General features: G+C 42.6%; 1 protein-coding gene across 8 annotated transcripts in view; it reads left to right on the top strand.

The window, feature by feature from the left end:
• The window catches only part of dmxl2 (Dmx-like 2), a 44,007-nt gene that overhangs the window by 2,376 nt on the left and 18,229 nt on the right, over positions 1 to 23,402 (top strand). For 4 of the 8 annotated variants that reach the window (XM_050032845.1, XM_050032767.1, XM_050032679.1 and 1 more), the window contains exons 2-29: positions 6,071 to 6,196; positions 6,470 to 6,541; positions 6,663 to 6,741; positions 6,952 to 7,096; positions 8,019 to 8,085; positions 8,198 to 8,370; positions 9,539 to 9,719; positions 9,845 to 10,025; positions 10,474 to 10,692; positions 10,790 to 11,061; positions 12,018 to 12,287; positions 12,540 to 12,769; positions 12,921 to 13,126; positions 13,761 to 13,882; positions 14,451 to 14,540; positions 14,675 to 14,783; positions 14,888 to 15,007; positions 15,158 to 15,385; positions 15,847 to 16,133; positions 16,551 to 16,723; positions 16,813 to 17,464; positions 17,691 to 18,020; positions 18,106 to 18,225; positions 19,644 to 19,779; positions 21,243 to 21,353; positions 21,489 to 21,658; positions 22,936 to 23,033; positions 23,150 to 23,315. In XM_050032845.1, the coding sequence (XP_049888802.1) occupies positions 6,071 to 6,196; positions 6,470 to 6,541; positions 6,663 to 6,741; positions 6,952 to 7,096; positions 8,019 to 8,085; positions 8,198 to 8,370; positions 9,539 to 9,719; positions 9,845 to 10,025; positions 10,474 to 10,692; positions 10,790 to 11,061; positions 12,018 to 12,287; positions 12,540 to 12,769; positions 12,921 to 13,126; positions 13,761 to 13,882; positions 14,451 to 14,540; positions 14,675 to 14,783; positions 14,888 to 15,007; positions 15,158 to 15,385; positions 15,847 to 16,133; positions 16,551 to 16,723; positions 16,813 to 17,464; positions 17,691 to 18,020; positions 18,106 to 18,225; positions 19,644 to 19,779; positions 21,243 to 21,353; positions 21,489 to 21,658; positions 22,936 to 23,033; positions 23,150 to 23,315 (5,133 nt within the window). The remainder of the gene's footprint in view (positions 1 to 6,070; positions 6,197 to 6,469; positions 6,542 to 6,662; positions 6,742 to 6,951; positions 7,097 to 8,018; positions 8,086 to 8,197; positions 8,371 to 9,538; positions 9,720 to 9,844; positions 10,026 to 10,473; positions 10,693 to 10,789; positions 11,062 to 12,017; positions 12,288 to 12,539; positions 12,770 to 12,920; positions 13,127 to 13,760; positions 13,883 to 14,450; positions 14,541 to 14,674; positions 14,784 to 14,887; positions 15,008 to 15,157; positions 15,386 to 15,846; positions 16,134 to 16,550; positions 16,724 to 16,812; positions 17,465 to 17,690; positions 18,021 to 18,105; positions 18,226 to 19,643; positions 19,780 to 21,242; positions 21,354 to 21,488; positions 21,659 to 22,935; positions 23,034 to 23,149; positions 23,316 to 23,402) is intronic. The other 4 variants (XM_050032924.1, XM_050033005.1, XM_050032515.1 and 1 more) reach the window with 2 other exon arrangements.

Raw genomic sequence — 23,402 nt, 5'->3', positions numbered from 1 at the left:
GTCTGAGAGGGTATTTGAAGAACACTAGACATCATGTCCAATGCAGTTACAGTCACGCTGACCCCCAGGGCTCATAGGCCAGACCCTGACATACACACATACACACACGCACACCTAACTTACAGCAGCCATGAATGCATCAGTTCAAATGAGCGAGCATGAAGCTAGAGCCTCATTGAATATGGAATCATTCTCTCTCCATGCTATTGGTTTCGGCCTCTGAATGTTGCGTGCTTCGCTCTTGACACATTGACAGAAAGTGAAAGACGTATAGTTAAATGGAGTTTGAATGATGCACAGTAAAACGAAGGTGCCCTGTTGTTGCTGGTCCAGTGGGCCAATAGATGGTGGTGGATAAAGTCTTTTGTTGAGATCTCACTGTAGTTACAAGGATTGATAAGAAGGAACAAGGTGGCGAGAAGTAAGAAGAGATGCGCTCATTATTTAGACAAAAGAAAATGGCATTCTTTATCACCATGAAAACATAATGTCGGTTGATTTTCACTAATTCACTAATTCCAATTACACAAATTGCTGCGTCATATTTTTATTCTAAATGGTTCAGTCTATTGAATGACAAATACGACAGAACAACTGTTTGTCTTTTTGTGTATTCACTGTGATTTGTGTCTGTTGTTTACATTACAAGTTAAACCCCGAGGACTAAAGTTAAACTAGGACTGTAAAAATCTGAGTTTTAAAGACTATTTTTAATGTCTCTTACAATGCTTTTTGATCTGTGGTTGATTTTGTAAATGTACAGACAAACAGCCCAGTGGGTTTGATATGCAGAGCTGCAGATGTGTGATCCTCTAAAAATAGAAGACTTGTGTAAACTTCAAAGCACAGGGAGAGAGTACACGCCCCACAGAGTACACGCCCCCACTGAGGCTCCATATTCCTCTAATTTTTGTTATTTTGATAATGGAGAATATTTATCCTGCATCTGGATCTTAGACTACATCAGAATACAGATATGGTTACATAATCTAAGACAGTGACGTCAACTGGCTGAAGGCAGATGTGATTTCCTGAGATTACTTATATCCTGTCTGGAAATATTCAGGTTTCTGTGTATTGTGAAAATATGAAATTTGCATTTGTGTTTCAGACTCATGACCTACGGCCTTTCAAATTAAATATGTGACTGTAGTGATATATATTGTAATGGCAGAATGCTCCAGAATTTTGTTGGAAAGCTACAGGCAGATATTGTGCATGTCTTCAAAATTCGGTTGCAGTTGCTCAGTGCATTCAGGTACGGAGTGATGGCATTTTATGTCAAATTGGCCATGAATACAAGATTTTGGACGCCATTTACAGAGCAGTGTTGTAAACATGAATGACTAACCTTTTCCAAGTTCATCATTTAAGTGCCTGAATTCAGAATAACAGGAAAATCTGACAGAAATGGGAGCGGCAGACACCAAACTGAGGAATTTAGGGGGAAGAAAAGTTGCTTCTCTGTCTTACAATTTAATATTTATAAGCCAAAATATAATGTGCATTATAGATGATGACATAGTGAAGATGTTGCTCCAAATCCAAGCTTAAAACAATCCCTTAGCCTGAGGTGTAAATGTCCAACAAACTACTTTAAAATCTGTTCCTGTAGTTTTTGATAAGCTGCTGACCAGGGGTAGACAAACAAAAGAGCATTATCACCCTTGCCTGTGTTTCCAGATCCATTAAGTGGCTGCACATTTAGCCAGCTGGATATATTGATTAAGTAAGATATGTTATGACCAACAGGCAGAATGGAGACGGATCGAAGCTGGACCTGGTGTAGTTTGGCTTTTAATGCCCACTGCTTGACTGCAGTCATACTGCAGAGAAAACAAGGCTCATATGATCCGACCATAGACAGTGGGATCAAAGTACAGGTCTGTGCTTTAGCCTGGGATAATGCCTTAATGTAGATTGACAGAGACACCAGGCTACTACGGGTCAGAATTGATCATTTTATGTTTTTTCTTTTTTTAAATATTTGCAGCTATAGCTTTTGAGGACAGCTCAAAGCCAGCTTGCTAGCACAAACATGAAAATGGTACACACGGTAGCAGCTGGGGTTTTGGAGCATGCTTGCATGATTGCGTAAGGCATTGGAATGAGGGGCATTAGGTGGAAAGGCAGAAGTGATCTCTGACTCTTCCTCTTATCTACTTTCATTTTTACAGCGCACAACCTCATTTACCCATTTCTTCTCAAATACATTAACCTAACAGTGGTTGTCAAATACCGACAGCCTTGGGTTGGTAGTCGCGCTGAACCACCAACCCAAAGCACTGGTATCTGATGACCTGGGAAATGAGACTCAACAATCAAGTATTCATCTCTAGAATTACATACAGCACCTCTCCACATAGCATGTGGATGACCATGCTGTCTTCTAACAGACTAGAAATAGACTTCACTGACTGATCTTAAAGCATGATACAGGGGTTTCCCAGAGTTGGGCCAAAGAAACCAGCCCAGATCTGTGAGTCAGTGAGAGATGTTTTTGTTACATCAGACAGCAAAAGAGACCATGACATATTGATAGCCTTTTTCTCACCTACTATATCTCTGGCTAACTTGAAAGTGCAGTATTGGAATGTCTGAAAACCCTTGAACAGCTCCGTAGTGTGCTCCCAGAAGGGCCAGGTAAAAAGCAATTCAAGCAAAAAGGTCACATGACTCCACTTGACAGTAGTAAAAAGAATATTGTTCACTTGCAGTTGTTTCCACCAGAGATGCAACTGCTTTGTGAGTGTTAATGTGTTATACAGAGGTAATATTTACACAAAGGCAGCAGCGTTCTTGATGTAAGCAGCTTACATGACTGACAGGAAGGAAACCTTGCTGCTTCAGGGTTGTACTCATTAAGTCAGCAGATTTGTGAGCTACACATTCCTGGGTGTGGATCCAAGTACATTCATAGACAGAATCAGTTTGCTCTAAATGCTGCCCATTACTGAATTAAATAAATATCCTGGCTGCTGGCAAAACTTTTAATTAGAATGGGCTTCATTCCTCTATTGTATTTGTTGAAGGGCTGCCTTTGATTGGAATAAATTCTTTGTTGACTAATAGTTGTAAGGTTTCAAGTCTCTGTCTCCTTAATAGTTTCACCCCTCAGCAGGAAAACACTGTCATACAGAGAGATCACTTCAAATCTAGTGTTTAATAAAGACCAAAGCAAACCATTATTTTGCTGCTACAGATGGAAGATGTAATTTTCTAGTAATGACTGTTGAGTATCTCACTCCCTATTAGAAGACCCCAAAACAAACATAAAAGCAACTGATCTAGAAACTGACTGAAAATTTCTTAGCTGATGAAGACACTAATGACATTTTTTGCCCTGGTTGTTTGTGCTGTTATGCTGAAAACACACCAAGCAGCGGCGAAGCACAGCTCACCAATAATTCCATTTTTCTGCGGCAGAGAGGCGTGTGTATGTGTTTCAGGCGGGCACCGGACTTTGTGTACTGCTGCAGCTTTCCATAGATATTCCATGGCAGCTTGCCGCAGGCCACGCTTTGCCGCTCCATTGTTAAATCTTCCATCTAGGCTATATATTAAGTTGTGTCAGTGTTCCATGATGCCTTAAAGTATTATGCTTCTACTACTGATGAATCATCTTTGTATTGCTCTCCATCGGTACCTTGTTGTTCTGTGTGCAGGTAGATTTGTGGATGTTGAAAGAAATACAGGACACACACAAGCCCAAACCAACAGAACAAAGCGGTGATGATAGGTCATTCTGTTTGAGGCAGATACATACTCATGATTACAGTACCAGCATGGCTCAAGGTCCTACCAGCTCCAAATTAGCTCCCTGACAAAGACAGTAGAATGGACTCACACATAGTCTTGCGTGTGTGTGTGTTGGGGTGTGTGTTAGAGGTACAGAGCAGTCCTAGACCGTGCGTGACGGTGACCGCTTTTAATTCCAGTTGTAATGTGCAGGAGCAAATGCCGCAGTAATAGTAAAGCACAGAGTGCTCCTCCCTTCCTTCTCTTTCTACCTGTTTCACATATAATGTCATGGTATTTAAAGTACAATCCTACGTGACAATCTTCACTATAACTTCATCCTCTGCTGTCACTTTATATTATACCTCTGGCTGTAACGTTGTCCCGCTGTGTGACCCAGTGGTTCCCAGCCTCTCCTCCTGTTCTCCTGAATAATGAAAGACACAAGCCGTCATCCTGACTGTACTGTTGCTTCGAGGCCAGCTTGCCTGTCTCCCAGGTGCTGCTGCCATTGCTGCCATTCTACACACAGTTGCCAACTGCCAGCGAACACCATTGTATCATCTTACTTTACTGCCCATAATCCAAACACAGGTTTGCCTGTTAAGCGTGGGTAATCAGCATGTACTGTGTGTGTCTGCTTATTGCACATGAGTAGGTGTTACTTTTTTTTCATGCAGTTGATCTGTAAAACAGCACCTAATGATAGTTTTACTGTGATGTTGTGCAGTTTTTGTGATAGTTTTATCACCACTACCTGTCAGTGATATGGTGGTGGTTTAAGATAACTGCCAGAAAATCAAATATTACGAAATGTTTGACCAAATACCATGATATTGATTTTGCAACAATATTGTAAGGTTGATGATTGGTGCTCTCACGACATATTTACACAATGAACAATGTGATTTTTGATAAATAATCATCAGTAATGTGGATATAAGGACTTAGTAAGCTAGAAGAGTGATATCATTTGAACAGTCAGCACATTACATTACTTTGTTGTATTGCAGCCTTTAAGACAGGGAAAAGACAATACTTATGATATCCAAAATCTAAGACAATATTTAGTCTCTTATTACGATATTGATATAATATCGATATATTGCAGAGCCAGGGTCCGACATTAACTCTTTGACTCACCGGCCAAGGGAACTGGTAGACGAAAAATCCACTGGTCAAGCTTAGTTTTTTGCTGGTCAAAATAATATATTGTTTTCTTGTAGAGGTGGGAATCACTAGAGGATCTATGATACGATATTATTTACGATACGATTTTAAATATGTTGCAATATGCTGAGCATTGCGATAAAATATATTGGGATTTATTACTTTTTTTCAACTGTAAATTATGTTGCCAAAGGAACACTTTTTTATCTAGTAAGATAAAAAAGTTTTCAGTCTGTTCATCTCATGTCAGCCTTTTTTTTTTGCAGCAGCAGCAGTAAAATGTATCTAGTGGACAAAAAAAACAGTTGATTATATTATATTAGCAGGCTGCCTAAAGTTAAATTTGTTTTTGGAATATTAATAATTTATATAATGAAAATATTGCAATACTGTGCTGTAACGATTTTTTCCTCTACCTGTACTTTTTGTAAGATGTATATTTGTTTCAGTCCATTTCATTGTGATAATAACACATTATGTTAAATCCATTTTTTTAAAAAAAGGCCTGAGCAAAATTCACAGCAGTGATGCAGCGTACATGTCGAGTGCTTTTTATTGTGAAAGCTAATAACAGAAGGAGTGAAGCTGTAATGCACTATAGTTAAAAGTGTGGGAGGCAACAAAGAGTTTGCCGTCTTGGTGAAGACAACAGAGCCTTCGTGTTACTATTTTATCACCTTCATAAATATGGGTGCAGGGTGCAGTGGTGGCAGCAGACAGGTGGAAAGTGATACTTTCGCAGATCAGCTGATGTCTTGCACAGTTAACAGTGCTGCAACAGTAGGAGTGCTTGGTCAGTTTCATGGCACAATGCATGTAAAAACACATCTGTAGTGTGTGTGTGTGTGTGTGTGTGTGTGTGCCATGCTCCAACACAGACAGGGGAGGAGCAGCAGAACACAGCTCACATTAATTGTAAAGACTCAGCATAGTTTTATATTATATGACTATTTTGGTACAAACATGTACCAGACAGTGTGGCAAGATTTACTCACCAAATTGAAAAATCTACCCACATTTGGTGCTTGGCGAGTGTTAATTTCCAACCCTGTGCCCAGCCCTAAGTGATGTTTACCATTTTAAGTTTCAGCAGTTCATTTTCATTTATTCACTGCGGCTTGATCTGATTTGGTTCTTCTTCCTGTGCCCATTCCTCTTTCAGGCTTACGGCTCAGGTTGTGATGTAGTGATCTTGGCCAGCGACTTCGACTGTGTGCAGATTATCCCGGGAGCTCAGAATGGAAACATACAGGTGGGCTGTGTGGAGTGCTCCCACCAGCTTGGCAGGGTAAGTGTTGACTGCACACTGAGACACGCTCCCACTCGCAGTTTTTCCGTGCAGCCAGAAGACATTATGAATTACGCTGAGCAAAAAAGAAATACATTTAGCCCTGCGTTTGCCCCTGTCTTGTACTGCCCGTGCTCTCCTCTCCTCTCCTCTCCTCGCTATCCTGCTCTCCCGCACCACTCCCCACCTTCCCCTCTCCTGTGGGAATGGCTTTGCAGAAGCACTGATGGGGTGAGTAATGTTGTGATGATGAACACAGCTCTTTATTTTTAGATTGCTGCGTCCTACGGAAACACAGTCTGCATCTTTGAACCTCTTTCTACCAACCCAAACAAACGCCACAAGGTGAGCAGGAATGTCTGTATTTGAGACATATACATAGTGGTTTGAATCAATACCTTGTGAGCTTAGTCACACTCGTGTGCCAATAACATTGCATGGTGTGTCACTCTCCTATCACTAACAGCAGCTTAACTATCAGTGGCAAAAGACAGGACAGTTCTTCCTTGATGCCATCACCTACAACCTGGCCTGGGACCCACAAGGTACGCCGATGCTTTCTGTGTTTAACTGATTCACCGACTGACTAAATTAATCCACACTACGCGCAGCTCCTATTACAGCCCCCTGCGGTTTGTCTGGAACGACATGTGCAATCTGCATTATGTAACAGTCACAGTGTGCATGTGGCTCTGTGTATTGTAGTAGTCAGCGCGGGACGAGAGGTGTGTAACATACTGCTTTTGTGTCTGCAGGGAACCGTATCCTAGCAGCAACCGAGCGGCTCCAGCTGTGGGCTCCTCCGCTGACAGATGCCCTGATAGAGGAGGAGGATGGGCAGTTGACTGACGACAAGCCCCACCCTGTCCTCAATGACTGGAACTGTGTCTGGCAGTGCAAGTACGTTTTTTATTTTTTGCTTTGGCACATACTGTAAGAGCATCCGATTTGATTGACATGGATTGAAAACGTTATGTACATTAGGTCAATAGCAGAATCAAAATCCAAAGATGATCTGGTGCAGAGCCAAGTGCAGTTACTCAGAGAGTTGCTTTTGAAGAAGATGGTCTTGTAGTGCAGTTGACGAAGCAGATATATATAAATATCCAGACACTGTAGTTGGCTGAGTGTGTCTGAGTGTGTCTATAAATGTCAAGTCAGTAAAAGCTCTGTTCAGCCAGGTTTTGTCACAGGTGATTGTAAGTGAAAAAAATATTTTGCTCATGTTTAAAAATACTCAAAATTGAAGTGGATTTTTCTGAGCACTGTCAGATGAGTCAGATTTTACATGTGTGCACTTTTCTCTTTGTTTAGTTGGAAATAAAAGGGAGGCATAATGTTTTCATCTTTTGCAGTCAGCTGATATCTTCTGTTTTTTTTCTGTGATGCAGTAAAGAGTTAGTCCCTGCCCTGTGCAGACAGATATTAATTTTGAGGAATTACATAATTTTCTACTGATAAAAACGTATATACGGTTACTTATTATCCAAATTCATCTGCACTCAGCCTCACATTAAAGGTTTGTATGCACTGTTGTAAGCCAGTCTTTTGAGTCTGTGGCCTGTGCTTTAAAAGCTGTGCAAACAGACATACAATGCCATCTTAGTAATTGTCATCTGATGACACATGTGCATGCCCTGGAAAGCCACCAGAACAGGGAAGTGCAAGCTGTGAAATTTCCAGCAATAGCTCATGCACAACGTAACCGAGCACACACGCTAACAGCTGACGGAAGAATCACTCGTGTGTTTGTTTCTTAGAAAGTTTCCCATGGAGAAGTGAATATAGCTCATGCTGTTGTTTGTGCTTGTGTGCCTCTCAGGACGGCTGCATCTGTTCACATTGCCAAGTGGTCTCCTGATGGGGAGTACGTTGCAACAGTTGGAAAGGTACATTCACGTAAACATGTTGCAAAACAACAAATGTTAATAAATTGTAATTGTATGGTCTGCGGTGATGTTTTTATATAATCTATATTCGTGCGTGTGTTTGCATATGCAGGATGACTGTTTACTCAAGGTGTGGTATCCCACCACGGGCTGGCGCTCTGCAGTGGTGGTCCAGGAACCCTCCGATAAAAAGCCTCTTCCTGTTAACTTCTCCTTTGTTTACCTGGCTCATCCTCGCTCGGTCACTGGTATGTCCTGGAGGAAGACCAGCAAGTACATGCCCAAGTAAGAAAGCACACATGATCGCACAGTAAGGATGGCCAGTGACATGTTTATTTATTTAATTATTTTTTACATCTCTCTTTTGAATCAAGTGTTAATGAACAGAAGTGTACAATTCTTAACTGTGTATAATGCTAATATTGACTAAATTTTGTGTATCTTGTCTGTTATACATTTCTGTGTTTGTTAGGGTAAATTTGAAGGAATCAAAGTTGCAACAAAAATAATGAAACACTGTCCTGATCACCCATTTTTAATACCTTGCATACATTACTTTTATGGCAAGTTTACAGTGATTTCAGTTTATGTTCTTGTATACAACACTAAAAAAGCTGTATTCATGCAAAGGGCAGATCAGTGGTTCCCAACTGGTCCAGCCATGGGGTCCAGATTTCTCCTTAGTCATTAATTCAAGGTCCACACATTTTAATATATTCAGTGTCATACTTGCGCTTGGCCATGTCGTCCAGCTGGTTTGCTGTCTCTGTCAAGTAGCTGCCTGTTAGTCACTCATTGTACAGCAGGAAAGGGCACTTAGGAAATTCACTGTACTTTCAAATAAAGTTTATTTTTACAATCTTGACATGTTTTCAAGTCACTTGCAGTCCATTCAGAATGCACCTGCGACCCACTTTTGGACTGCGACCCACCAGTTGGGAACCACTGGTGTAGACTATGCCTGACTGCAAAGTTTTGTAATTCACCCATGGTTACCGCTGTCAGGAGTTGTCAGCCCTCTGTACTCTGGAATGTGACAGAAAGTACATATAATTTGTGTATTAGGCTTGTCACTAACATTTTCACAGCTGTAAGAATTTTCCCAGAACACCAGCCACCACTGGTGTTACCGAGTTTTGATAAGCTTCCCTTAGAACTGTCACACACAGCAGACAGGCGGTTATTACATGTAGCTGATGATCACCACAAGTTTCTGTATGACTGGAAAATTTGCACCATTTACACTTATCCGTGTCTGGTCAGCAAATTGAGAATGTTTATTCAGTGGTGGAAGCAGCCAGTGAGAGGCAGTTCTCTGTTTGGCTGTCCTGCTGAGGGAATCAGTAATTTCATCAGTTTAATGATACAATGTCCTTGTATCTCACCTCAGCCTTTCCTTCGAAAAAGTAATTACTGATTGTGTAAGAGTTGCATTCTCCTGTTTTTTTTCTAGGGGTTCGGTGTGCAATGTGTTGCTGACATCCTGCGAGGATGGTGTGTGTAGGTTGTGGTCAGAGACACTGCTACCAGAAGACAGCCTGCTCGGAGGACAGATCTCTGAGAACACACAATCCTTCAGCTCCAGCCTGCCAGGACTGGCAGGCAATAAGGACAAGATCCAGCATGCTTTAGAGGTGCACTTACTTACGCAGTCAGAACTAACCAGACATAACTAATTAAAGAAAATACAAAATTCCTGGCGGCAAATTTATATAAACCTGCTCTCTATGTTTTTTTCTCCTGTGTTATTCTTGCTTAGTCAATCCACCATCTGAAGCATCTGCGCCGGGGCCGGCGACGGTCCTCTGCTCTGGTGGCACACAGTGAGCTGCTGCCCTCTCAGCTTGGCACTCAAGACACACACACTCACCGCCACATCGCTCATCATGCCAACGCCCTGTGTCACTTCCATATCTCGGCCAGTATTAACCCCAACACAGGTAGGGGGTCTGTCGGAGTTCGCCTAGCAGCATTTCATGTGTAGTTGCACTATTGACCATGTAAGGGTTTCTTTGCAGATTAGTTGATAGTAGAGATCCCCTGAGATGATCATTTAAAGATTTATTCTATTATAGTATCTGATAGTTTGATTTTTTTTTTGTTGTTTTAAAGCTTAAATTAAAGAAATGGCTTTGTTGCAAAACATAAGAAAATGAGTATAAAAACAGAATTTGTTTTGCACAAAATGCACGTTGTGCAACAGTGAGTGATACAGCACAAATGGCGTCTGTGACTGAAAATAAATGACTCACATTAGTGAGCAACACATTCAGTGCAGCTGTGAATCTAGTTTAAACTTGAGCTATATTTTATTTAGCCTTTTTTCACTACTTGTATCCATACATATATAAAGATCATCTTCTTTTTATCTCCCTCTTCCTCTGTCAGATATCCCACCAGTGCTGGCTGACTCTGCAGTGTTCAACCCAGATGATGGCACTGGTGGCGGAGGCTTCGTAGTTCACTGGCTCAACAATAAGGACCTCAGCTTCACCTCCTCCATGGACCTCTTTATGCTGCAGCTACGCAAGTTTTCTGAACAGCAGCTGGACCAGACTACTGACGACCCCCTGGAACCTGAAGGATCCCCTATGAAATTTGACTTTGGTATGACCCACAGCCAGGCCAACACACATTCCCTAAAACACGCTGGCTTAAAAGCAAAATCAAGTTATAAAAAGCATATTGTTTTCTGTCTATCTAGACCTGGACGAGATGTCTGACAAAGCGTCCTCAGAGCAGGGTGAGGAGGGTGAGCCAGGGGAGCAGGGAAGCACCAAGGCGTCCTCCCCGGGATCCAGCTCTAGCATGCCTCTGCCCTCCATGCTGCTGGAGAGGAAGATGGAGACTCTGATCACAGAGTGGAACAAGAGCCCGGACATGCTGTTCACCATCCACCCTACCGATGGATCTTTCCTGGTTTGGCATGTGAAGTACTTGGACGAATTCAACCAGGGCATCTTCAGACAGGTTCAGGTGAGCAGGAAATCAGACAGGATGTGGGGACAGAAAGTTTTTGCGTCCTGCTTGTACTTTTAACAAGCAAGCGAGGAACTTTTTTTTTCCAATTTGGTAACTCTTCTGCTTGAAATTCAAAAGGGAATCACTTGCCCATTGACTCGCTCATACACACATAGTGGCAGCGTAGCTGTAGTGAAACTTTTTCTGAAATGTAAGGTGACTCAGCACTCCCCCAGCCTTACATAAGACTCCTAATAATCCTTTTTTCTTCCTCCGACGGAGAGACACTGTGCGCCTCTGTGCATGTAGGCTATTAAACTTTGTTGTGTCATTGTTCATGAAACTATTTCCTACAGGTCTGACAATCTTTCCTGAGTGATATTTATATTATATTATGAAGTATAATTTGTATTATTAACATGTAATTTAATCTACTGCCTGAATGTTGTGTTCATGTTGTGCTCTTTGCTTTTGAGAAAGAAAAGAGAGCAGATTTGTTGGAGCTTGGAGTTCAGTGAATCTGTGTATTTTGCCAACCTCAGTCACACACTGGTGTGCTTAAATAATTTTTCACATTCACACATGCCAATTTTCACTTAACTATGCAGCGAGATGCTCACACTGTGGAGACCAGCTGTCCTTAAGGAGAGAGACGCTGCAACACAAGCAGGCTGAGGAGGACAAAACACAGTAGAACAGAACAGTGAAGAAGCGATCAGCATTTAATCAGTTTTATTTTACTTGATACCGATCCTTTAAAGAAAAAACAGCCATTTACAAACACTCGCACAACTTATGCAGTATAATCCAAGAGTCATTTATCCAGTCTTATGCTCAGTACTTTCCAAACACATGCATTTATATGTATGTATAAACTGCTAATTAGGTCTCTACAGGGCTAAAGGACTTAAGAGAATACTATTGTGCCTGTGGTCCTAATGGGTTTTCTTTCCCTCCATCTCTCCCACCAGGTGTCCTTTTCCTCCCGTATTCCAGTGGCATTTCCTACAGGTGACGCCAACTCACTGAGTAAAAACATCCTGATGTACGCCTGCACTTTGTCCGAGGGTGAGGGTGCCAGCGCAGGGGAGCAGGGGAGGATGGTCCAACATATCTCCCGCTCTGCTTCAGTCTCGGCCGGCCTGGGTTCACCCACACTGGCCTCCTCTCTAATCCCCCGCCCTGGTATCAGTCCTGCTGTCATGATGGTGTCAAAGCATGTTGATGGATCTCTTAACCAGGTAAAAGAGAGCTGAGTGCTGGGGATGCACCATTTATTACTGCCAGGGTCAGCGCCTACATGTTTTTATAAATGACCACTGTTGATGAAGGTGTTTCCAAAAACTTAATGCATTCCTTAAACCTTACCTCTTAAATTTCACACCAACACCACATTTGCATTCCATAATTACAAATTATTGAACTGTATTGATGTTTGTGTGTGTTCAGCCGTCTCAACCCTCTCTAAATTCTTTGGTTCCCTCTGTCTGCAGTGGGCAGTGACATTTGCTGAGCGCTCTGCCTTCTCCAACGTACTGACCGTATCACATAAGTTCCGGTACTGCGGCCACCGCTTCCATCTGAACGACCAAGCCTGCCACACAGTGCTGCCGCTGCTGCTGACCTCCTCTCACCATAATGCTCTGCTCACCCCTCCCTCAGCCCCTAGCAGCCTGGAGGGAGAGCAGCCTCCTACGTTTCCGCTACCAAAAGGACTTCCCAGGTATAGCACAGTGGGAACGCAGAGAAAGGAAGTAAATAAGAGATAAGGAGAGGAAAGATTAGGCACATGCTTATTGCAGCATGCTGAGACATGCGTTCATCAATGATGGTCTTGTTGCCCTCTGTTTGAAACATGAAACATTTTCTATTAGCAGGAAGCAGCTCCGTAATGCAGCAACAAGGACCTTCCATGACCCAAACGCCATCTACAGTGAGCTGATCTTGTGGAGGGTGGACCACATTGGACCCCTGTCCTGCACCGGAGGGGTCTCAGAACTGGCTCGAATCAACTCTCTGCACACTTCTGCCTTCAGCAACGTTGCTTGGCTACCTACGCTAGTGCCCAGCTCTGTACTTGGTAAACACACCATACATTTTTAATGTGGAAGTACATTTTAACCCCAGTGATTCTCGTTACGGGTAAATAATTTCCAAGAACTTTATGTAAATGTGGAAGTTTCACTTTTGCTGAATCATCTGAGCTTCTGCTTTTAGTCATATAGCAGTATGATGTTTACTTTTTGTAAGGGCAAAACTGTGCCAAATGTATGCACAGTATATATTCACACCCTTGCTGATAAAGCGCATACCTGCAGTTCTATGCAGTAGTTAATCAAAGCCAGTTTTGCATGTTAGATTTCTATTAAAAAGTTAATTATGCCTTCCTCCCCTCATTATCCCCTTCTGAAATATGAACACATTTTCATGACTTCTGCCTCAAAAGCAACAATATACCTATTCCAATTAAGATCCTACCTTGATCTAGTTTCTCTAGATGCTGGCTCTCTGCTGCCCGAGGAACGACCTTAATCTTTTAAGTAATTCTTTTTAAGTTGTGAGATGTTTATTAATGATATAGGCACATGGCTCAGTATATGAGTATCTTTCAACTTTGTAGAAAAACAACAAAACATTTTTTTCCTGTATTGTACATTAAATACTTTGTTTGGCACTGCAGGACCTACCTATAAACATTGTGTTGTGTCCCTCAGGAACTTACTGTAACAGTGCCAGCGCCTGCTTCGTGGCATCAGATGGTAAAAACCTGCGTCTCTATCAAGCCGTGGTGGATGCCAGAAAACTCCTGGATGAGCTGTCGGACCCTGAAACATCTGTGAGTGGACACACTCGCGCGTCACTGCACACAAAATAAATAGCGTTTTCGTTCATTGGGATGTGACCATGGCTGTTTAGAGTTTCTGCTCAGTGATTTTTATATGTTGAGGTCTTCATGTCACACACTATGGGTCTTTAAATTTTCACAAAGAACCAGGAATTGGGTCCAAAGAGGGCTTGTGGGCTGCTATTGGGCATACATCAACCATGAAACAGCACAAATGTGATATAACCACATCTGTCTCAGATATTAAATTCTTAATACAGGCCAGCTTTTCAACATCTGTGTGCTTTTCATTTCCTTTCTACTTCCCATTGCCTTTATTTATAATTGTTACCAAAGCACAAAAGAACAACAGTACTCTGTCTACAGTAAGACAGATGTCAACTTTATTGGGAATATGGCTGTTCTTTATAAAGATGATCTCTTGCTTTATAACAACCAGGAGCCTGCATTACCCTGTACTTCACAAATCATTATGCAATATTCTTTCACTACATTAATGGTTTCAAACGCAGTACACTAAATGGATATTTTACAATTTTTCATGTTTGTCTCTGTTTAGAAACTGGTGGGCGAAGTGTTCAACATCGTCAGCCAGCAGTCCACTGCCAGACCTGGATGCATCATAGAGTTGGACGTCATTACAAATCAGGTTAGCAGCTGCTCTGTGTTTTTTCACACCCACCTCAGATGGGTGATGGACCGAAATTCAGGGCTTTGAAATCCTGAAACCTACTGATCAGTGGACATAGTAACCTTTTTGATGCCATTTCCTTGTGCATTCAGTGTGGCGCCAACACCCAGCTGCTGCACGTCTTCCAAGAGGACTTCATTCTAGGTTACAAGCCTCAGAAAGAATCCGAAGCATACACACCGGCCTTTCCATCAGGCGAAGGTACGGCACACTGTTGAATTAAAACAATGCATAGATGTGTTTCCTCATACTTGTTCAAACTGGATTGTCAAAAGAGGAAGATAATGTCATTTTATTGTATCCAGATTACCAACCCGCCCCATTCTCTGAGAAGTTCTTCCTGGTGGTGATAGAAAAAGATCTCAACAGGAACTCTGTCCTGCAGATGTGGCACCTGCACCTCCAGTCTGTGCAGGCCTGTGTTGGTGAGTGTGGGGTACACACATTTGAACTGGCACAGGTTTTCTGCACATTTATAATCATGACATTCACATTTTAAATGTCAAGCCTTCCTTCTTTCATCTACATGAAACATCCTTTTTGGAGGTGTAATATCCCTGCTTCTCTGTCTCCAGATGAGCCAAGCCCAGATTTTAGCTTCCAGAGCCAGCTAATGGTTCCCAATCAAGTTGCGAATGCGGACTCGTCTCCGGAGACCTCACCCATCAGACCCCTGCCTCGGTCAGCCTCAACAGCCAACTTGCAATCAGCCAGCAAACTCATCCTGAGCTCCAAGCTGGTGTACAGCAAGCGGCTCGACCTGCCCCATGGGGTGGAAGTTACCAGGGCCACCCCCTCTGCAGGTTAGGATGGGCACATGATGACTCACACCATGTTGTTGTTGCCACATTAAAAGGAATCTGTAAAAGCCCATTAGGTGGCAAAATCCCAAATGGTCTGCATTAATTTTAGGGTATCGTGACAACTCTGCTGTGCAAAGGCAAACAACCTTAGATAAATAACTTCAGTAAGAAACAAAAAAATTCCATTATTATGCCTTTGATTCATTTAGCTGGATGCTGAAACAACTGTAAAGTCAGTTCTCTCAGTTCTACACCCTGGTTAGTTAGATCTTTTGCTTTTGGAGGGCAGAATATGTTTGCAAATAGAATAAAAAATGTGAAGTGTCCATCTTTAAGCCAGGTCTGGCAGGTTCCAAGAAATACCCGGAAAATCTATTTGCCACATGTTATGTAGAAACCAAGAAATCAGGTTAACAAGAAAATGCAGAACTGAATTTCATACTGCCCCTTCGTTCTGCTAGGTCATCTGAGTTCCTCCTCCATCTACCCTGTGTGCCTGGCTCCGTACCTGATTGTCACTACCTGCTCTGACTCTCGCGTTCGGTTCTGGCGTTGTGCCGTGGAGGGCGATGAGGGGTATAGCGAGGATGACCGGGACAATCGTACGTACCGCTGGGAGCCCTGGGCCCTGATGAATGAGGAGGACGACAACAACAGCGCTGTGTGTGTGTCTGGCCGGCCTGTTGCCGTGTCCTGTTCCTACATCGGCAGGCTGGCCATGGCTTTTAAAAAGCCACGACAAGGACAGGTAGGAAATAAGACTTTGGCTTTGTATTAGTCTTCTACACATAGTAAAATTTGGGCTAACAGTCATTAGCTATTAGTGAAAAGGAAGTGATGAAACCTGACAATCTGAGGATCTAACTCCATATCCTGTCGCTACTCTATATTTGAAGTATGTGGAGCAGGATGTGATTAAACTGAAACTGAGTTGAGATCTCATGACCAGCAGTCTGGCCTATATGTCTTGATTCTCAGTGTATTAAATTATGTTATACAAGATCCAGGTCTGTGTGGGCACTAATAAGGTGTTCTCATGAGCCCACATCACTTTGTCTTGCATTTTATTTATTGACTTTTATTGTATTTATGTTATGATTCGTTGACTGGTTCAGTGTCTACAGATTTGACATATTCCATGACACAGCTCTCCTTTTGTCCTCAGCTGCAGGGCTCTAGAGAGGACTTTTCCATGCATGTGTCCATATATGAGTGTGAGTCTACCGGTGGCTCAGAGTGGGTTTTAGAACAAACTCTCCACCTGGACGACTTCACCAGACCCTCGTCGACCCTGGATCCAAGAGTCAGTGTGGACTCCAACCTCTTTGTCTACAGCAGGTCAGGAGGGCACTGCTTTGTGTGTTTATATCACATTGTGTCAGCCACTGTGTGGGAGTCTGATAAGTTAATCATTTTCTCCATGCCAGGTCTGACCTGTATATGAGCAGAGACCACAGCTCCCCCAACATTAAGCACTACGTTCACTTGGACTGGCTGTCAAAGGAGGATGGATCTCACATCCTCACTGTTGGAGTCGGATCCAACATTCTCATGTACGGCCGTATCTCCGGCATGGTCAATGAACCGACCAGCAGCAAGGAGGGGGTGGCTGTCATCACCCTTCCTCTAGGGGGCAGTATCAAACAGGGCATCCGCTCACGCTGGATCCTGCTTCGGACCGTGGACCTCCTGTCCTCTGTTGACGGCACGCCATCTCTGCCAGTCTCCCTGTCCTGGGTGAGGGATGGCATCCTGGTGGTGGGCATGGACTGTGAAATGCACGTGTATGCTCAGTGGCATCAGGACAAGAAGCCTGGTGACGGAGACGAGGGCAACCTGTCATCTGCAGACATTGCTGGAGGTCAAACCGCAGGTACCTCCTCAGTCTTTGAAGGGAGAGCCAGGTCTAAGAGTGTGTTTGAAGGGAGTGCTGCAGTGGATGAGGCGCTTCGTGCCCCGGCAGGACTTCAGGAAGGGGGACTGTTTGAAGCAGCTCACTCACTGTCTCCGACTCTACCCCAGTACCATCCCACTCAGCTGCTGGAACTCATGGACCTGGGAAAGGTTCGCCGTGCCAAGGTGGGTTTGTGTCATTCACTGACTCCAAGATATGCGAAATTATCATTTAAAGATTGCATTTTTTTATTCAAAAGTATCTGCAGTGGCTAGAGTACAGTGAGCCCCACCTTTTCTAGATTAGACTAACCTAAATGACAGATGCCCACAGACACAGTCCGATAGATCAACAGGGATATATGGCGATCCAGCATCTAATCCACATTGTTGCATGTGCTCTGTATATCAGGCCATCCTAGCTCACCTGGTGAAGTGTATTGCCGGGGAAGTCGCTGTTGTAAGGGATGTGGAGGCAGGTGAGGGCGGAGCCAGGAGACATCTGTCCCGAACCATCAGTGTGACTGGCAGCACAGCAAAAGACACCATTGTGGCTGGCCGCGATGGGGGCAGAGACTACACAGAGATCAACTCCATCCCTCCCTTGCCCCTCTATTCCCTCATGTTGGCTGACCTGGACACCTCGTACAAGGGAGCGGAAGAGGCTGCTAAGGGAACAAAGGCGTCTGATGGTGAGGGGTCCCAGAAGTCTGCAGAGGACCAGTATGCTGACCTCTTCCAGGTAGGTAGAGCACAACAGAGCCCTGATTTTGATGTTAAAGGTGTAGTCCACTAATGAGTTAACTCATTTTGTCCTGTGTTGACAGATGCAAACAGTTACCACTGATGATTTTGTGAACTTTGCCACCGACAAACCAGAGAAGAAGTCTCGAGTTATCAACCTGTCTCAATATGGACCTACCTACTTTGGACCGGAGCATGCTCAGGTATCGCTGTATTTGTAGAAGGAGATATCATTTAAAACCAAAGGGAAACTGTACTATAAGTGCAGACAGTTTATGGTAACATCCAGAAATAAATATTATTTTTAATCCACACTTGTATTGCAATTAAGCGGTTAATAAGCAAGGGGTAATGTGGAAGAAACATGACAATCATAACATGGTAATAGTAGGCTAATCTGCAGATATGAATGTAGTAATATCAGACTACATTTTTCTCAGGGAAGATGTGTTAAGGGGAAACTTTGGTATTTTACACCCATGACCCCATTTCCTATGTTTTTGTGCCAAAGTGACTAATGGGAGCAACAATATCTGAAACTGGTCCAGCATCGTACGAGAGCGCTGCATCCGGCAGCCGTGAAATGAGCTGCAGTGTAACTACTCAGGACAATTATGCACAGTCAATTTACACTGCCATGTCCACTAAACATGCTTGTTCATTCTACTGACAGGCTCAGATTGTTATGTCTGACAACATCATGGAAAGGACCCTTCAGAGAAATGAGACCTTGTTCCATACCTCCATACATCTTTTTGCTATTTTTATTTTATTTATTTACTTGTTTATTTGACAAGGACAAATGCATAAGACATTGATTCATATGTAAAATACAAAGTAGATGCAATGCATACACGTTTCTAGCCATTTCTAATGTGCAACCCCTGTCGCTGGTTAGACTTTTAGAATTAAAACATTAAGTGTAAGATTAGTGAGCATGGAATAATGCAATACAATAATACAACACAGCAAATACAGTAAAATACAGACACAGGTGTAACCAAGTCTTGCTCAAGGAGAAGTCTTGTTCTGAAATCTGAAAACAACAGTTGAAATGTTAGTCAGAGTTGGAGAGAGGCGTGCCAGTGAGAGTTTGTTGTGCTGGAGTGCAGAAAGCCGAACTCAGTGTTACCTAACAGATTTTCAGTATGACTGCTAAATATATAGCAGATTTTGACAATGTGGAAAAGTCTGCAAGATTTCAGAATGAGACTCGTCCTAGAGTGAGACAGATGTAGCAAAAGGTAAAGAAAACATTTAATTTCTCTGTAGGATCCTTTCTGTAATGATGTCAGACACTTTTAATAACAGTCTGAGCCTGTCAGTGGCAAAAACAAGTTCTTTTAATGCACTTAAATTGACTGCTCTATTACCCTGTGCTGCAGCCCGTTTTGCAGCTGTTGTCTACAGCGCTGTCTCTCAATACTTGACTTATTTGAAAAAAATTGGTGTCCCCTTTAGTCACGTAGACACAAAAACATTTGAAAATATGGTTCAGGTTGAAAATACCAAAGTTTCCCTTTAAGTATTGTATAATTCTTGCAAACATTAAGGCTGCTAATATCTTTCAATCTGTCATTCTGAGTCCCTCGTCGCTCTCTTTCTATCTTTATGTGTCCAGGTTTTGTCCAGTCACCTCATGCACTCCAGCTTACCAGGACTGACCAGATTAGAGCAGATGTTTCTGGTCGCACTGGCTGATACTGTTGCAACCACCAGTGCTGAGGTCACCAGCTCCACTGATCAACAGTACACAGGTCAGTGTGTGTGTTTGTGCATGTAGGATTACAATCACATTTCTAATATATGCAGTATACTGTATAACATAGAGGAAATATGAGCTATTGCACCAAAGTCTACTGGGCATAGACACTGTTCCTTGAACTGGAGTCAAGAGCACATTAAAATACACTATTAAAAACACCATAAACACACTTCATAGTGTAACACATCCACAATATCTTTAGGTTACATCTGGTGCTCAATTCTTCTCCCAGTTATCATTATGCACCTTTTCAAGTAGCAAAATAGATCTTCCTCTTAGGATTCCTTTTAGTGACTCAACAAAAATATTTGCTGACCACCCCTTCTGTTCTGGTTTCGACTCAACTGTTTTGTTTTTTTCCCCCAACATTTTAGACCAGTGGTAAACGGGTCCAGCCACAAGGTCCAGATTTCTCCTTAGTCATTAGTTCAAGGTCCACACAGTTTAATACATTTCGTGTCATACTTGCGTTTGGCCATGTCGTCAAGCTAGTCTGCTGTCTCTGTTAAGTAGCTGTCCGTTATTCACTCGCTCTGCTGCAGGAAATGGCAATTGAAAATAAAAGCTTTGTGCCAAAATTTTGTTGTACTTAAAAATAAAATGTGATTTTTATAAACTTGATGCATGAACAAGTCACTTGCAGTCTATTCAGAATGGACCCGCGGCTCGCTTTCAGACTGCGACCCACCATTTGGGAACCACGTTTTTAGATTTTAGTTTTTTAGCTATTTTAAAGTGCTGATTTTCATGCTCACACTCAATGTGACCAGGCTTTTAGGTGTAGAGTTGTAACCTGATTGATTCAAGTTCTGTCATATACAAGAATCTTCTACACGGAAGTGACAAAGGAATTTTTCCTTTGCAAATGAATAAGGGTATTGTCCTATTTTGTATTTTGCACTTCGTATGTAAGCTACATGATGAACTCATACCTGCAGAATGGGCTTGCATGGTAATTTGGTGTGTTGGACCACCTTAATGTCTACCAGTCCATCAGCTGTTATCCTTGGGAAGAGACACTGTGGCATTATAGTTGACCAAAGGTTATAGACATAAAAGACAAACATCATTTTATGAGTGTGTGTTCATGGATACAGTTAATCTCCAGCCATCAAATCTCCATTAACACAAACAACAGTGATTATACTGTTCTTCTTTAACTGTATATATACAGACACTGCACTTTTTCCATTATCTTTGTCTATTTCCTCCAATTTTCCATCCTTGTTATTTAGTCTTTTGAGAGGAAGACATAAGCAGGTTGTTCCAGACCTAAGTAAGCACAGAGAGGGTAAGAAGGTTCAGGGACAAGAGGCACAGTCTCTGACAGGATGCACGAACTCAAGTGATAGTGGAGGTTTAAAAGGTCTTTGCTTTGTGGCTGCTGTTTTAATAGAGTGTTTGGTGGAATAACAATTACGAAGCTGACAGCTCCCTGGTGTTGTGTTTGTGTAGGTGGTGAGGCTCTCGATGAGTGTGGACTGAGGTACCTGCTGGCCATGCGTCTTCATACCTGCCTGCTCACCTCTCTGCCCCCCCTCTACCGCATGCAGCTGCTACACCAGGGTAAATCACACTGCTAATTATGCTGCTGTATACACATAAATAAAACATTGCTTTTGTCATAATGTGATATAGATTTCTAGTGCATTTAACTTCAGACATATTGCTCTCTCCTCCCTCCCTCTGTCCCTGTGACAGGCCTATCAACATGTCACTTTGCATGGGCCTTCCACTCGGAGGCAGAAGAGGAGCTGCTCAACATGATCCCAGCCATGCAGAGAGGCGACCCACAGTGGTCTGAGCTCAGAGCTGTCGGAGTGGGTTGGTGGATACGCAACATCAACACTCTGCGGAAAATGGTGGAGAAGGTACCAGGACAGATTCAGTTGACAGTTTTAAACATTAGGACAGTGATGCAACAATTAACAAGAAAAGGAAATATGAGACTCCTCCACAGGACAACAGAGCTAACTGTGATATTTTAGGCCACTTGCAGAACATTCTGCACTCGGGGAAGGTTGGTTAACAAAAACACAGTCCTTTAAAACAGCTTTGGAAAGCTTAGAATATTTACTGATACTTTGTCAGAGACCTGGTAATTCCAGCTTTGCTAAGGTCATTTATTTTTAGTTTGTTGTGTTGTTCTACTGGATTCTAAAGACATGGACGCCTGCCAAATATTTCCACTAGCTTCCTTCTGGAAAGACCATAGTTAACCAGCATGTCTCAACAAAACAGGTCAGGTCAGGTGTTCCTGTCATTTGTGCACCTTCTGTAGTTCAGCCACCAAACCTGTACTGACTGCAAAATTCAAAGGCGTGTGACAGCAACCAAGAGAGACGACTGGTTGCTCTGTCTATACAAATGTAGATCAAAACCTTGTGTCAGATGCTCGTGGAGAAAGGGAAACAACAGGATTGACAGGAAGACAATGAAGGCACTCCAAAAAATTTAGAAAACGAGGAAGAAAATATTAAAAAGCTTTTATTATAGTAGCTAAATCATTAAAAGAGTCAACATGTTTTGACTGCTGCAGGTCTTTGTCAGGGCTTTGAAAACACACAACACAGGTATGGCCCCACCTATATAGCAGCAGGAACCAATAGGCCATCACATGACCTAAATAATGGCATGACACGAGGAACAAATAGACAATATTGAAAAATAACACATGAATAAAAAACACAGAGTGACATGAGATGAGATACCCAGAAAAAATAATATAAATATATTGATAAACCTATCTTAACTCGTAGGCTGTGAGGGAAAAAAGTGAAACCTATAGAAAACAATGACAAATCACAGAAAAAGATCAGGGCTGAGGTCAGGGCTTTATAAGAAGGTAGCCACCAGATGCTAGACCATAAGCAGCAGGCATTCAAGAGACACAGTGCCAACAAAAAATGCAGATATAGCGAGGTGAAACGCTAAGTGAGAGCTTGTGAACGAACAGTAACCGACAATCCTCCATATTATACCTGTAATAGCTAGCTAAATAAGAACATTGGTGGTACAGCCATGTGTGACAATCTGCAGTAAGTGTGTTGATTCCGTGTTGTCTATGAAGTGCTCTTAACATGATGCCATCAAATAAGCGACAACTGGGATTACTGATTTAGTAACTGTGACGTTTGTGTGTAATCAGTTAGGCAAAGCTGCGTTCCAGAGACACAACGACCCTTTAGATGCTGCTCTCTTCTACTTGGCCATGAAGAAGAAAGCTGTCCTATGGGGGCTCTTCAGGTAGGACATTGCTTCTTAGCACATAATTATCTTGAATTGAGTTACTGTTCAGTTTTAATTAAGTTGCTCATAAAACCTTCATGGGACACTGAGCTGTGTGGTTTTTGTTTTCCCAGGTCTCAGCATGATGAGAAGATGACTCAGTTCTTCAAGAACAACTTCAGTGAAGACCGCTGGCGAAAGGCTGCTCTGAAAAACGCTTTCTCCCTGCTGGGCAAGCAGCGCTTTGAACAGTCCGCCGCCTTTTTCCTACTGGCCGGATCACTCAAAGACGCCATAGAGGTGTGAACAAGATGCGCAGCTTATTACTGTTGAGTCTGCTCCAACACGTCTTTGTCATTTCCCTCACAGTGGACACTTGGCAAAGCC

The sequence above is a fragment of the Epinephelus moara genome, chromosome 1 (genome assembly GCF_006386435.1).
Source record: "Epinephelus moara isolate mb chromosome 1, YSFRI_EMoa_1.0, whole genome shotgun sequence".
NCBI lineage: Eukaryota > Metazoa > Chordata > Actinopteri > Perciformes > Serranidae > Epinephelus > Epinephelus moara.
This window is presented reverse-complemented; position numbering and strand designations above follow the sequence as displayed.